The sequence below is a fragment of the Misgurnus anguillicaudatus genome, chromosome 2 (assembly GCF_027580225.2).
Source record: "Misgurnus anguillicaudatus chromosome 2, ASM2758022v2, whole genome shotgun sequence".
Classification (NCBI taxonomy): domain Eukaryota; kingdom Metazoa; phylum Chordata; class Actinopteri; order Cypriniformes; family Cobitidae; genus Misgurnus; species Misgurnus anguillicaudatus.
The window spans coordinates 52,684,937-52,699,590 of record NC_073338.2 but is presented as its reverse complement, the minus strand read 5'-3'; the positions used below and the strand labels follow the sequence as shown (position 1 = coordinate 52,699,590).

Genomic DNA, 14,654 nt, shown 5'->3' with positions numbered 1-14,654 from the left:
AAGAAACTACCTAGCTTTGTGGGTTAACATTACATTAAACTTTGATTTAAATGTCATTAAATGTTAATACTACGTCAAATATTATTAATACTCGGTCAAATAAACATTATGAACTGAAGAATATTCATGATGCTGTTATAAAACTATTTAACAGAGTATTAACACTTAATGACATTTTAACAACAAATTCAATTTGTATCACTGGTAAAAAGTGGTCAGTTATGTTGTCTTGGTTAATGTCAAGTTGTCATAACAAAGACATCTAAAACAATGTCATCTTTGCAATAAAAATGACATAATTGAACAAATGACACTTAATGGCAGTTGTCATAAACGTCCATAAAATCTCCTTCATATTCATGACACGTCTCATGTCATGATTATACGTGAATGTGTCATGTCAGCCTTATGAACACCCATTCAAGTAAAGTCATGTTTTATAAAAACATCATAAAAACTTTTTCATGTGTCATCGACCCACAACCTAAACAGTTTATATGTGAAGAAATCCACGTATTTACGTTTGACAAATTAATCTACTTTCTCTGATCGCTGCTTTTTGATGGTTTTGAGAACAAATTCTTAAGTCGCCCTCTGTCATTTACAGAATTATACAACGGAGAGCACGTCAAGCAGAAAAGTCTTGTAGGTTTACTGAGGAGTCTGGAGGTTCAGCAGGTGCAGGCCGTAGAGTTAGAGCCATGCGAATTGCAAAAGTGTAAACAAGGCTTCAACTGCACAAAGCTAAAGAGAAAGCAGCAAATGTGCTGATTCCACCACTTGCCGTGTCACGTGTGAAAGGGCCTTTAAAGGAAAACACCACAGTTTTTCAATATTTTACTATGTTCTTACCTCAACTTAGATGAATGAATACATGCCTATCTTTTTTCAATATGAGCACTTTATCTTTGCACAGTGTGTCATGAATGTGTTAGCATTTAGCCTAGTCCCATTTAGGGATGGGACGATTACCGGTTTCACGATTAACCATGATAAAATTACGTGACGGTTAGTATTATCGTTTAAAATGTAATTATCATTACAACCATGTTTGATAACAGTGATTTTGAAAACTCGCGGTAAATCCTGTCCAGCCAGAATCAACATTGTTTTTTGCACGAGTATGCGTGGCGGAAGGCAGTAACAGGTGCACTGTGTTTTATTGCGTTGTTTATGTGAGCATTTGATGTTTTTATTTAAGCTACTGTTCATTAAAACAGGTTCATACATCTCAGGGCTCCATGTTAATGTTCATTTAATGCAGGGGTGTCCAATACGTCGATCGCAAAGGCACATAAATTAATAACTGTGTATGCTGCTCCACGCCTCCACGAGCTTCGGAAAACAAAGCGCGAAATGGCATTATGGTCTTAGAAACAAGTCTTTTTTAGTTGCTGCGCATTTCTTCTCAAGTGTGTTTTTATAAATCTTATGCATGTCCACCGCAGCTGAGTCATCTAACTTCCGAAATTTGGATGCACATTCTTGCCTTGCGATCCACATGCACGGTGTATAGCGCGCGCGAGCGAACACGACAGAGAGAGAGAGATGCATCTGATACTGTTGTCATTTACTAGTTTGTTTCATCAAAACCGCATCTCCGCTCTTTTAATGAGTACTTGGCATGTACTCAAGAATTTTTTTAAACCCCTCAAAAAGAATGGAGTAATGGTGACAGCCCTAACTCCAACGTAGAGACATATGCAGTATAGTCCTAACACACATTTAAAGTGTTATTAAAAAATGTAACTTTTTTTTAGCAGGTGGGTCTTGTCTGCTTTTTCATTTTAAAAGTAGATCGCCACACAAAAAAGTCTGGACACTACTTATTTAATGTTTATGCTTAAAAAAAGTGCATATAGCTGCTAATTGTATTTGTTGTTTGCTGATTTTAAAAAATAGAACTTGTTAAAATGTGTGTGTATCAGTACTTTTTGAACATTTCCATCTCATTTAAAGAAAACCATGATAATACTGATAACCGTGATAAATTTGGTCACTATAATCATGATATGAAATTTTCATACCGTCTCATCCCTAGTCCCATTTATTCCTTAGGATCTAAAAAGGGAAGAATTTAGAAGCCATCAAACACTTCCATGTTTTCCCCATTCAAAGACTGTTACAAGAGTAGTTACATGAGTAAGTATTGTGGCACAAAATAAAACGTGATTTTTAAGTGAATAAAAATGAGAACTATATTGTATGGCGGAAGAGCACTTAGTTTGCAGCACTTCAACCTCTGGCGCAGTAACATCATGACTCCTGTGAAGATGTTACTGCGCGCTGAGGTCAAATGCTGCAAACTATGTGCTTCTTCCATGCATTGAAAACAGATATTTATGTATTAATTTGTCTAAGTTGAGGTAAGAACATAGTAAATATTAAAAAATTGTGGTTTTCCTTGAAGTCAAAAGTGTAGGCCTATTTGTCAGTGTTCCACACTCTGTCTCAGTCATGCACCGTGCAACTGCCTGCCAACGTGCAAGTATGAATTTGAATTTCCTTTCGCGACAGTTATAATAACACAAATCACATCACACCCAATAATTCAAACCCGTTGGTTTTTTCCTACTCCAACATTTCAATTATTCCTGCCCACCAAAAGCTGCACAGATATATTTGCTTACCTGAACACTGGTGTCTGGTCTGAACTAGTTGATGCATGAAAACAGCACCCTGACTGGTTGACTGGCTCAAAGTATTTTGAGTATTTTAAAAATACAAAAATACTCATCTTAAATGTATTTCAATACAAATTACATTTCATTTTTTTTCAAAGGCTTTAAAATACAAAATACTATTTTGTATTTCAAATACGTATTTTAAATACATGTATTTGAAATACTGCCCATCCCTGACCGCAAGTAGACTTTTAAATCTGACATAATGAGTGGATTAAGCTTTTTTTAATCGGTAAGAGAGAAATAGAGAAGCAGCAGTAAAAGTGCCTATCTTTCTATCTAATAGAAATGATTAACATCATAACACCAGTCACATTTATAATCTATAGACCTGCACTGTCTATTAATATACTATACATTGTATTATTGAGTTTGAATATAAAGGGGTCATATAATTGCTTCATATATCAGTGCAAAAACAGTAAGTGTTTTTGTGGTGTTTTGACAGTGTCAGCTTTGTTCAAAGAAAGTTTGGGGTAGTTAGATTCATGAACTATAATGTGAAATTAATATTAATGTTCAATAAATCAAAGTATTGTGTCTCACATTATTAGTTCTTTGTCACATGTATAGTAGACCATTTTTTGTTGGTGGGTAATGATTGTCCTTTTCACAGGCTACCACCACAAGTAAATTTCAGATCTGTGGGAAACACAGCAACGTTAAAAAAAACAAGGCGGCATGTGGTTTAAAAGATGGCAAGTAAAATTAAAAGCACATCTGTATGCAATACAGTTTCATTATTGTTCATTATCATCCATAATAGGGGTGCATCGAAATTTCAGTCGCCGAAAATTTCGGTCGAAAATGGCATTATCGGTTTTGGGCTGAAATAAAAAATCCAGCCCGAAAAAAGTAAACCGAAAATGAATGTCATCCGCGCACCTCCCATCCATGAATTAGCACTTGGGTTTCACTCACATTGATCAGTCGTCTCCCACTCCTCCCCTTCGTGCTCAAGCAAGTTTCACTCACGGTCGAGCTGTTTGCATGCGTCTGCAAAGATTAAGCATGTCTTGATGTGTAAACTTTAGAGAGAGTCGCGCTAATGTGTCTCATACTGTAATCCATTAACATATATTTGGCGAATAAAGCAACGAAACACAACATAACGTTTTTTATGTGGAGCGACTGTTGCGCTGTTTGGGATTCGCCTCGGCCTCTGTGTGTGTGCGCGTTTAAGTGCCCTCAATAGTGCACATACGAGAGAAACGTGTTTAAGAAAAAACAAGCAAACATAAAATCTCTCTGTTATTGACAGGGCACATATAAACAAAATTATCTCCACAGTTTTCTTTACATAAACATTTGTTTATGTCTTAAGTGTTACAGGTCGGGACGGACCACAAGTATCGTGAGTCACGCCCCTTCCTATGTTCCACCTCAAGGAGGTCCCAAGAATACCCCAACGGCCAGACAACACAAGGACAGGTAAGTACTGTTAAAACAATCTTTATTTAATTTACTTAAAAGGTAAGTGGGGAAGTGGGGAGGGGGAAGGTAAAATCCAATCTCTCAGTCTGGAGAGTAACAGGACGGAGCTGTCGAGGCCTTGTCACAACGAGCACACCGGTGAGTCTTTCTTGTAGCCTTTTCTTCCTAGATGTATCGTGATTCCCAGGTCCTAACTTGTCGCTTTTCTGTGTCACAGAGCAGTCCTTAGCCGTTCCTTGGCCTCCTGAAGCAAGAGAGAGACAAAGGGGATTGAGTGTCACAGCGTCAAAGGTATGTACCTTACGCAGGTCCGACTGAGTATGACCGCTATAATTTCCACAGGCAACCAGGTTTCCTCTTCTGTACAGGGCTGGTTACGGGCCTTTCTGCAGGAGGTATACCGGACAGCCAGCGGTAGTTCTTACTGCAAACACACACACACAGGGTTATTGTACTAGGAAGTGGATCTTGCTTACTGGTAGGCACCTGCAGGTAAGTGGTTCTTCGAGCTTGGTACACAGGAGACGTATTCGGATGACAGCTTCCTGTAGTGGGGGGGCTTTCAGGAAGGTATCTGCAGGTAAGTGACTTGCAGTATCTAATGTTCAGCGACGGCGCTCTATGGTGGGGGCTAACAGGTAGGTATCCACAGGTAAGTACTTTCAGTATGTAATCTTTAGGCCGCGGTGCTATATGGTGGGGGCTTTCAGGCAGGTTTCCGCAGGTAAGTGACTTGCAGTATCTAATGGTCAGCGACAGCGCTCTATGGTGGGGGCTTACAGGTAGGTATCCATAGGTAAGTAACTTTCAGTACGTGACGTTCAGGCAATATTTCTCTATGGCGGGGGCTTACAGGTAGTTGCTCTCAGTACGTAGTATACAGGAGACGACTTCGGACGACGACTCTCTACGATGGGGGCTTACAGGTAGGTATCAATAGGCAAGTTATTTTCAGTACATAGTACACAAAGGTGGTTTCGGGCGATGGCTCTCTTTGGTGGGGGCTTACAGGTAGGTATCAACAGGTAAGTAATTTTCAGTACGTAGTACACAAAGGTGGTTTCGGGCGATGACTCTCTACGGTGGGGGCTTACAGGTAGGTATCAACAGGTAAGTAATTTTCAGTATCTAGTACACAAAGGCGGTTTCGGACGATGACTCTCTACGGTGGGGGCTTACAGATAGATAGCAACAGATAAATGGCCTGGAATACAATACACACACAGGCTGTTTCCACTCACCGCTTTGACTGAATATGAACAACGGGTTCTCAGCTTCGTACCGAGTGGGGGGGGGGCAATGAAGAGATGACACTCACCCAGGGCGCCTTCCCTCTTCGAGTCTCTGTCTCAGGCTGATGTTGAGACCTTCTAAATCACTCTGCCCGGTTCGCAGTAAGAGGAAGTTCAAGAATACTCACGGCCAACTGACACCACCACTCCAGGTGGGTCTGGGTCGACAGCGGGTAACACTGGCCTGTATGTTGATGAACTGGGGTTTTGATGCTTCCCTCTCCTCTCCTCTAATTCCACAGAGTAGGAGATCTAGACAGGGGCGCACTTTCCTGAAGAACTCCACAGTAGTCAATGCACACACACCATTCACTCCAAATCACAGATCTTCCTTTCTCACACTATCGGTTGTACGTTACAGATTGTGCTCACCTCGTTACTTCCAGCGGCCGAGGGGTCAGAAGTTGAGAGCGGCGAATAATGAATAGGTGGCTCCTGCCGACGTAGCGTTCGTCTTTTCTCCTCAGTGTCTCCCCCTTCGGCCTCGGAGTAAGTGCAGACAACGGGGACACGGCACAGCACTGCAATGCTCCAGTGTACACACTTTAAAGACAAATTCTCACAAAGCACTTCACTCACTCAGTGGTTTTAAGGTCTGCACCGTACTTCTCTGACCGAAGACTCCTTCCTTCGGGGAACTCCAGAACACAGTACAGCAGGTAGGCCACAGTAGGCGTCATGGCTGCTTTCCCCTAATCGGGTTGTACTCGGCTCACCCACTGGTCCTTCCTACAGTGGGGCCGCTTTCACACAGCTTCACAACTTCAAAAAGATCTCAAATACTCTGTATACAGGTAAGACATAAGGATCTGAATTAAACATACAATGTACTCACAATGTCAAAGAACTTAATCTCACTTTCCTCTTTCTGTGGCAGCTACTCACACGGGTCCTGACCGGACCAAGATGGCGTCCGTTGAGCCCCGTGTCTTCCAACAGTATTCCTGGTAAGTAGTTTTCACTTCCTACAATCAGCACACATCGTCATAACATCCTCATTATTCACACTTCTACATCCAAACCTGTTTTTCATTTGCCCCTTTTCCTTCCGTCGACTGTCTTCTTGTGTTTTTGGCTGCCCTATTTATGTCTCTCTCCTTCACTGCATTGCCCAAGTCGCCACGCTAACTGATGTCACCTGCTTCTAATAAAGCCTCGTTTTAGTTGCCATGGAGAACCAGGAAGTCATAGTGTTTTAAAATCACGGTCCGGACGGAACCTCTCCTCTCACTTTTTTGGTTCCGCCCTAAAAGTCACTCTGTGACACAAGTGTATGTATAGATTACAGTCAGATTAACCTACTGTCTGTGTCATTAATGTTAATCAAACAACCCATGACAAAGAGACAAATAGCTCTAAAAATAATCATATATTTAATTTATTGTGTTATGATTTATTTAATTTGATTTCTGTACCTAATGCTAATTTCAGACCTTATTAATGTACAACTTTGTTCTTTTTTGTAAATGTTTGCAATTTCTTTAGTTTATTAGATTTTTCCCACCTGCTTTTTGCTGATCCGAAAAATAATCTGATCTATGCCTCAAAAACTGTAATGTGATAGCCATAAATGCAATTGTACTAATAATTGGCATTATAATTTCTTTCGGTGTTTCAGTTTTTCGGCCTTGGTTTCCTTTTTTTCGGTTTCGGACAAGAATTTTCACTTCGGTGCATCCCTAATCCATAATATAATGTAACTAATTTGTGCGACCAAATCAAGTTTTGCGCCAGTAACTGAAAAAGTTAGTAACGCAAGTGCCACCAGTGGAAAAGGTTAGTGTAGTTCCCTGCACTTAGCACATGTAAACCCCTCTGTGCTGACGTAAGAAGCTAAACTGTACATGTGGCAAGTAGTGCATGTTACAATAACAAGCGGAGTCTTACCGCTTTCATGCTGGGTGAAGGCGTCTTCGTTCACTCGAACGCGGTCCGTGAAGCTGCATCGTGTGAGGTGCTCGCTGGCTGCACGCCTCGGTCGCCTACGAGCGTCTGTGGTCAGGGTGATGTTAGGCACGCCGACTCTGCGAAGGTCGGGCAGCAGCTCCTCCACAGCTTCCCGATCTGGTGTGGACAGGTCAGAAAAGCATACATCGGATGAATTCGCCACTAGATCGCCAAGGAAGGCAGGTTTACGGTAAAAAGACGGTAAGGAATGCTAACTTTAGCCGGCACCGACTGGTGATGCTAGAGGGCTATATGCTAACACTGGGTGTTACTAGTGATACATGGTTTCGTAATCGACAAGGTAAAGTATTCCTAAGATAAACTACTAAGTTATATTATAAGAACACAGGATTTAGATAAGTTCAACGGAGTTCCGGGCTTGGGACTCAGCATCACTCGTCACTCAGCAGGGATTTCATTAAAATCATCGGGAGATTGATCCTTATCGCAGCTTAATGCATTAATACAGTGCTATACACCATATGGTTCATGTATATATACAGTTTTATTAACTCCTGCCCAAAATTTCATTAAAAACCATTGGGACATTAACGTGAGCTAACACATTGATACAGTTCTATTTAAAGATCAAGTTTACTATATACCTTATATGAGTCATACTTCATACCGTTCATATACACTCTAAAAATGGCTGGGTTATTTTTTAACCCAAAATGCTGGGTTGAGTCTGTTGGGTTGTTTTGCTGGGTTATTTTTTTACATTTTAAACACTTTTTGGGTAGTTTCAGTTTTCTAGGTGTTGGGTTAAAACTGCTGGGTTATTATGTTGGGTTGTTTGAAGAGGCTCATGTTCTTCGCGCCCTTGATGTTTGAATGTGCTCAGCAAGGGTCGTTGTGAAAGGACAGAGTCACTGGAAGCAGTTGTTTCAAGGTAAGTTTATATGTTTTTGTGAACATTTCATGAATATAAACAAGATTATAACATTTTGCGAGACAGCAACGTGTTCATTTATACAGACTAAGACGACGGGTGTTATTTGGAGGAATGACGACTGTTACCTCAGATCGCCATTTACACAAATTGACTCGAATAATCGTTCTAAGATGTTTGATATGGCATATTAATAAAATTAATAAAATAGACGTTACAAAATCCCCATCACACGGTTGATTACGTTAACTCATGACAATTTCTGTAAGCCTTTAACAAAGCGAGTCAAAACCGGTACCGAGTCTACCTCCGCAACCCCACTTCGGCTTCTTGTGTCACACACGCGCAGTTTTCCCTTTCCCAGCTTAACAAGCGATAGCGACGCTGTTAAATAAAATTTAGCGACAAACGAGTTGCTTTCCTGTCATTCGATATGTAAAGACAGACCGCGAGGCGCGAGCACATGTTAACCGGCGGCGGAGGATCACGGAGCCGGCGTCTCTGTCACTGAGGCATGGACAAGCAGCACATTCACTTCACTACGGTATAGTCAGATCATCCTATTTGTCAGTCTGTGTGGTTTGCAGCCTTTGTTGTTGGCACAATAGTTAAAGGAGTGTAACACCAAAGTCTTATGCAAACTGACAACAGGCCATTGCATTTTTGGAAAAAAATCTCACACGTGGTGGTAATGCAGCCAGGGATGCTAAAGAAAGCCTTATAATTTTTATAAAATGTATAATTCACTTGGCCCACATGGTTTTCTGAATACTTAAATCTGATCATTCAGTTCAGACCACTAAAAGTTTTTTCCACTTTTGTAGATTGCAACAAATGTGGTGGAATTTTTTCTCTGGACAGAATCCTCGAAACCCTTTCCTTTCGTCCTGGCCATGGGAAACATGCAGCAGATCTCTCAATCTTTTTTCTCAATCAGTCTCTCTGAATACGGAAGTGACTTAAACTGCAATTCGGCCAAGATGGCGACGGCACGCACCGCCTACTTTAAGCTTCAAAAATGCTCTTCACAAACCAATAGGTGACGTCACGGACACTACTTGCATATTTTTTACAGTCTCTGGTTTAAAGGCATTTTAAGTGCTTGAAAATAAATACCCCAGGCAATGTGCTTCTATGGGAATTCCTGTAGTCTGCCATATTTCAAATGGATAAATCCTCTCCTGTTCGTTTCCTTTGTACATCTTTGTTCGTGACAAGTAACTTTAATAAATGAAGTATTTTAAGTCAAATACATTCCATTCTGTAAAACTTAAAACATTTGTTCTTTAAAAAAACTTTACACATCTATGAATGATTTTACTTTTAATTTAACAATTACATTGTTTCTTTTCTTACACTGCTGTAGTTTTGTTTATGTACATTTCAGTATTTCATATACTGTAAAATTACAAATTCTGTCTTAAATTCAAACGAATTGATTCAACCTGTTACATTGTTACTTCAATGTGCATAATTTATGATATTTTATAAATATATTTATACTTGGGTCAGTAAGCAGTCCTTTAAATGATTTTGCAACTTACAACTGTAAAAATGTAAGAGTTTGTAGTTATTTTGCAGTCAAATAAACATTTATTTGCTGTTAACAATGGTCTTGATTTTACAATAAAGCACATGATAAAAATAACCCAGCAAGAATAACCCAAAACCCAGAATATTAATCCCATAAATGGTTAAAATATCTACATGTTGGGTTTTCTCAACAACCCAACCTGCTGGGTTAAAATGTGTTACCCAACGTGCTGGGTTACTTTAACCCAGCATGTGTTCTGTCCAATAGTTACCCAGCGCTGGGTTGCCAATTGGGTTGTTTTTAACCCAACCATTTTTAGAGTGTACCTGCGCAGAATTAAAAAAACACCTCAGGACACTGACATAACGCTTAATGCATGCTAATGCATTAAATACAATTGCTCATTTCAAGTTAATATATGTATTTAACATCAACTAAAAAATTGGAGTAGCCTAAGTTTCACACCTAACCTTAACTATGATTTACTCAATATTTTTGATGAAACACTTTTTACATAAATTGAGGGTTAGAGTCCCCAATAGCTGAATTGGTGGTAAGAGTCCCCAATACTTGTGGGTTAGAGTCCCAAATAACAGCCGAATTGAGGTTTAGAGTCACCAAGAGCTGAAATCCTGAAATATTTACTGTGAAGTGTTTATTCTGTTGTGTTATTCTGTTGCATTTACTGAATGAGCACTGTGTTTCTTCACACTGACTGCACTTTTACTCCTGTTTTATTCTTTTTAACACATTCTAAACTGTTTTCAGTAAAATCACATTCATTTTCTTTAATTGTTATTTTACACTCTCATGTATCTTTGTTTTTATTGTGATTTTATTGTGTATCTCTTTTTTACATTTTCTTTTTTTCTCTTTTATATATTGTTTTCTCATTTCTGTGTAAAGCACTTTGAATGACCTCCGTGTATGAAATGTGCTATACAAATAAACTTTCCCTGCCTACATTGTATTATTTGAGTAAATGTAGGCAACAAATTAAGTAAATCAGATGTAAATTTAAAAATCACAAAGCCAACAGTTTTTTAATCAGCAACAGCAGAATATATCAGTGCCATTGTTTGGTCTCAGGATGCAAAATACCATTATTGTTTTTTGTACGGTTTGTTTATAAAAACTACTTAAATGTCCTTAAGGTGTAGTCCTGGACTAATGTAAACCCTGTCCGGAAAACTGTTCCCTTGAGGTAATGCAAACACTTTAATTTTTTTAATTTTATTATATTGCATGTCCTTATACGAATACATGATGCAACTGATGAAACATAAACGTTTTTTTGTCTACTGAACAACATGGTGTATGTACTTAAGGGTTAGTTTCACTGTATACTGTCTATGTCCATGTATTTACTTAAGTGTGTGTGTGTGTGTGTAAGTGTGTGTGTGTGTGTGTGTGTAAGTGTGTGTAAGTGTGTGTGTGTGTGTGTGTGTGTGTGTGTGTGTGTGTGTGTGTGTGTGTGTGTGTGTGTGTGTGTGTGTGTGTGTGTGTGTGTGTGTGTGTGTGTGTGTGTGTGTGTGTGTTTCACCTTTGCAGATGCGCGCGCACACACATCATGGCGAGTGCGACTTCATAACACAAAAGCATTGCTGTGTTGATTCTCATTTCAGCAACATCTACAAGTCAAGTTGTACCCTATCAAGGCATCATCTCACACCCCATCAAGGATCAATCAGCAGGATCTGCAGGTACATTGTTAATATATTGTCTTATAGATCATATCTTATATCTGCATTTATATAGCAATTTAAATGTTTTCTAGCCTGCTTCTGAAGCATCATGAGTTATAATTATAATACATGACTGAAATGCACAATTTTCCTAAATCAAAGGAGTGATTAAAGAAAAAATATATCTGCTTAGGTTAGGGTTACCGATTACTGTACAGTAAAAAGAAGAACAGTGCATTTGTGTGCTACAGAAAATGAACACTGCATGTAAGGATAATAATTAACAGCATAAATACAGCACAGAAATGACTGCATGTGCATTTGATTTATTCAAATTGTAAAACAGTAGCATACAGTTAAAACATTGATCTGAGATGAGCGTCATGGCATCATCAAAGGTGTACTTTACAGAAACGCTCACACACACACCCATAGAGATAAAGGCATTTCAAAGCCTCCAATCCTAGAACTGGCTTTTGTTGCAGTGCCGTCAGGAACCAAATCTAGCTTTGAACACACAGGGACGAGGTCATAAGAGAGATCCTCAAACGCTTAACATTCTGCTTCATCTGAAGAATGTTACAACTTAATGTCAAAGTATGAGTCTGATCTATTAAACTAGATTAATACGTATATTTTCAAATGATATACCGTACATTGAATGTGGCTCTGTAAAAGGTTTTCGCTTTGTATTTGCTAACTTATTAATATCTTGCATGTAAGGGATAATGTAGAGGCAGCCGGTAGCCATCGGTAAAAACGCCCCTCCGCTTCGCGTCGGTTCTTGTAACACACTGAAGGGGATTTTTTACCCTATAACTACGGGCTGCCTCCACATTATCCCGCTTATTACACGGCTACTTGCCACATAAGAAAAAAAACGGACATGAATATGAATTTTAAACATTTTATTGGCATATTTGTTTTAAATTAACATTTTTATCCTTCCGCGAAACTTTGCACAGATGCATAAAATGATCGTAATACCTTATTAAGATCCTCTGCTTTATACTTGTCTGTCTCCATTTTTTTCTCTTTTAGCCATTTGAGAAGTTTAAATGCCCATTCTGTTTTTTTTTTGGTGTTGGCTTCGTAGCTGTCATGCTCTATTTTGTCAAGTTCAGTCTCAGTAAGCTCTCTGTGTCTTGTCGTTGTTCGTTCTTCTATCCACTGTTTAAATGTTTTGTTTTTTTCCGTACATGTTAAAATTAATGTCAAAAATGTCAATTCTTAATTGTGGTTGTCCAGTGTTTGTCACAAGATGGCGCCAAACAGTAATCTTTATTGGTCTTTATTGGCGCGGAGCGATTTTAATCATACAAGTAGTACCGGCTATGCGTTATTACTTTGGAGCGGTTATTATTTGAAAAGAACAAACCTGCAAATGTCTCAACTGACCAATCAGAATCAAGCATTCCAGAGAGCCGTGTAAAAAGTGATGGTATTTCACAGGCAGATTAAGTTATTACATTCTGATTAAAGATAAAACAGAAAAACGTGTTTTCCTTGATATAATGCACACTGATGAAACCAGAATGTATAAAGTGTTCGTTTAAATTTCATGATTAAATACCAAATTGAATTCATATGAATTCTAATTCCTGACCACAGCTGTGAATTTGATTGCAGCAATCCGAACTACACAAGCAGTGTGGCAATCATGACAGAAGCTCAGGATTACCTGATGGATGAAAGTCCGCTCCTCACCGCTGCTCATCTGGGAAAACTGCGTTTGGTTCGACTTCTGGTGGAAGGAGGCGCGCAGGTGAACGCACGAAGCCAGAGAGGAGAAACGCCGCTGTTGGCCGCTTGTCGAGGTCTTCGGGGTGACCAGTCTGGAACAACGATGTTGAGACTAATTAAGTTTCTCCTTAGTAACCAGGCAGACCCAAACGTACAGGACAAGGCGGGCCGCACCGCACTCATGTACGCCTGTATGGAGCGGGCCGGAGCAGAGGTGGCAACCGCTCTGGTAGCGGCAGGAGCCGATCCAAGCATGGAAGATAACAGCGGAGCTTCGGCTCTCGTATATGCGATAAACGCCCACGACCAGGACACGCTACAAGTGCTGCTGGACGCCTGTCGAGCCAAGGGACGTGACATCATTATCATAGCTACAGATCTGAGCTGTGATGGCAGCAGTGTAACGCGCCGCTATTTGAACGTTCTGCCCTCACCTGACAGCTCACCTGTGTCCTGTATGTCCCCCTCAGATATCGAGCTGAAGACTAACTCTCCAAACTCAGAAGGAGAAAACATCTTTAATTTTCGAGGAGGTGGCAAGGCGTCTCCTGTACTGCAGAGGAGCGATACTCTGAGCCGCCAAAGGCTACGCTCCGAGCCCTGTCTGGCCATTCAGAGCCTGGCCCATCTCAGCCACACCTATGAGAAAAACTCAGAGGAACAGTTTCAAGAGCAAGATAAAAAGAACAACAATCAACATTTCACTTCTGAGGAGGAGCAGACCATCTCCTCACTTACTGGAGCTTTTCCAAGAGCGTGCCAATTAAAGAAAACGCATTTAAACCCGACAGAGAACCCTTTAGGCAAAGAGCAGCTACGAAGTCGAAGAAATACTCTACCTGACCTCCAAAGCCAAACATTACTTCAACTGCCATCTTTGAAACTGACTCTGTCTAGCTCGGACACTCGTTTACATAATCCACCCGCCGGATCAGCACCGACTTTGCGCTTCCCCTCCATCCACAGAAGCGGGTCGCCGCTCCTCAAGCCTCCCGGTGGACTTCTTGACTGCAATACAGTAAACAAAAAGAAATCACGGGCTCACTTTAGTGCAAGGCCTCAGTCCTGCAATGCTTTCCTGCCCCCCGTTCACGCTACCGTGCAGATACCTGTTTGCAGAGACTCGAACCCTGACCTCTGACCCTCAGCCTCACATCCATTCAAACAGGAAACTCAAAGAGGCAACGGTGAGATACTCCATCACTGGATTCAGCAGGAGCAGATAAGACAGACACCGGGTTCAGAGGAGGCTCTCTTAAATCAGTCTCTGGCAATTAATGAACAATTTTCTGGAAGCTACTAATATATTTACTTTTAAGTTTGGTCCCACTTATTTTTTGCCGTTTGGTTGTTACACAAAACAATTCTCCCACAAAAATAAAGCCACCGAGCACACGGACTTTCAGTTTCAGGTAAATAAGGTAAAGTTTTTCTGAGTAGCAA

General features: G+C 40.2%; 1 protein-coding gene and 1 long non-coding RNA gene across 2 annotated transcripts; one reads left to right on the top strand and one right to left on the bottom strand.

Moving 5' to 3' along the window:
• Positions 1 to 4,076: 4,076 nt before the first annotated feature.
• Positions 4,077 to 13,786, bottom strand: LOC129443301 (uncharacterized). Its single transcript, XR_012359585.1, has 4 exons — positions 13,646 to 13,786; positions 13,150 to 13,547; positions 11,327 to 11,480; positions 4,077 to 7,474 (listed from the first exon to the last, which is right to left on the bottom strand). It is a non-coding gene; the product is annotated as an uncharacterized lncRNA (long non-coding RNA).
• Positions 11,328 to 14,551, top strand: LOC129443298 (ankyrin repeat domain-containing protein 34B). Its single transcript, XM_055203805.2, has 2 exons — positions 11,328 to 11,486; positions 13,098 to 14,551. Exons 1-2 carry the CDS (start codon positions 11,335 to 11,337, stop codon positions 14,350 to 14,352), a joined length of 1,407 nt encoding a protein of 468 aa, XP_055059780.2. The 5' UTR covers positions 11,328 to 11,334; the 3' UTR covers positions 14,353 to 14,551.
• Positions 14,552 to 14,654: the final 103 nt, after the last annotated feature.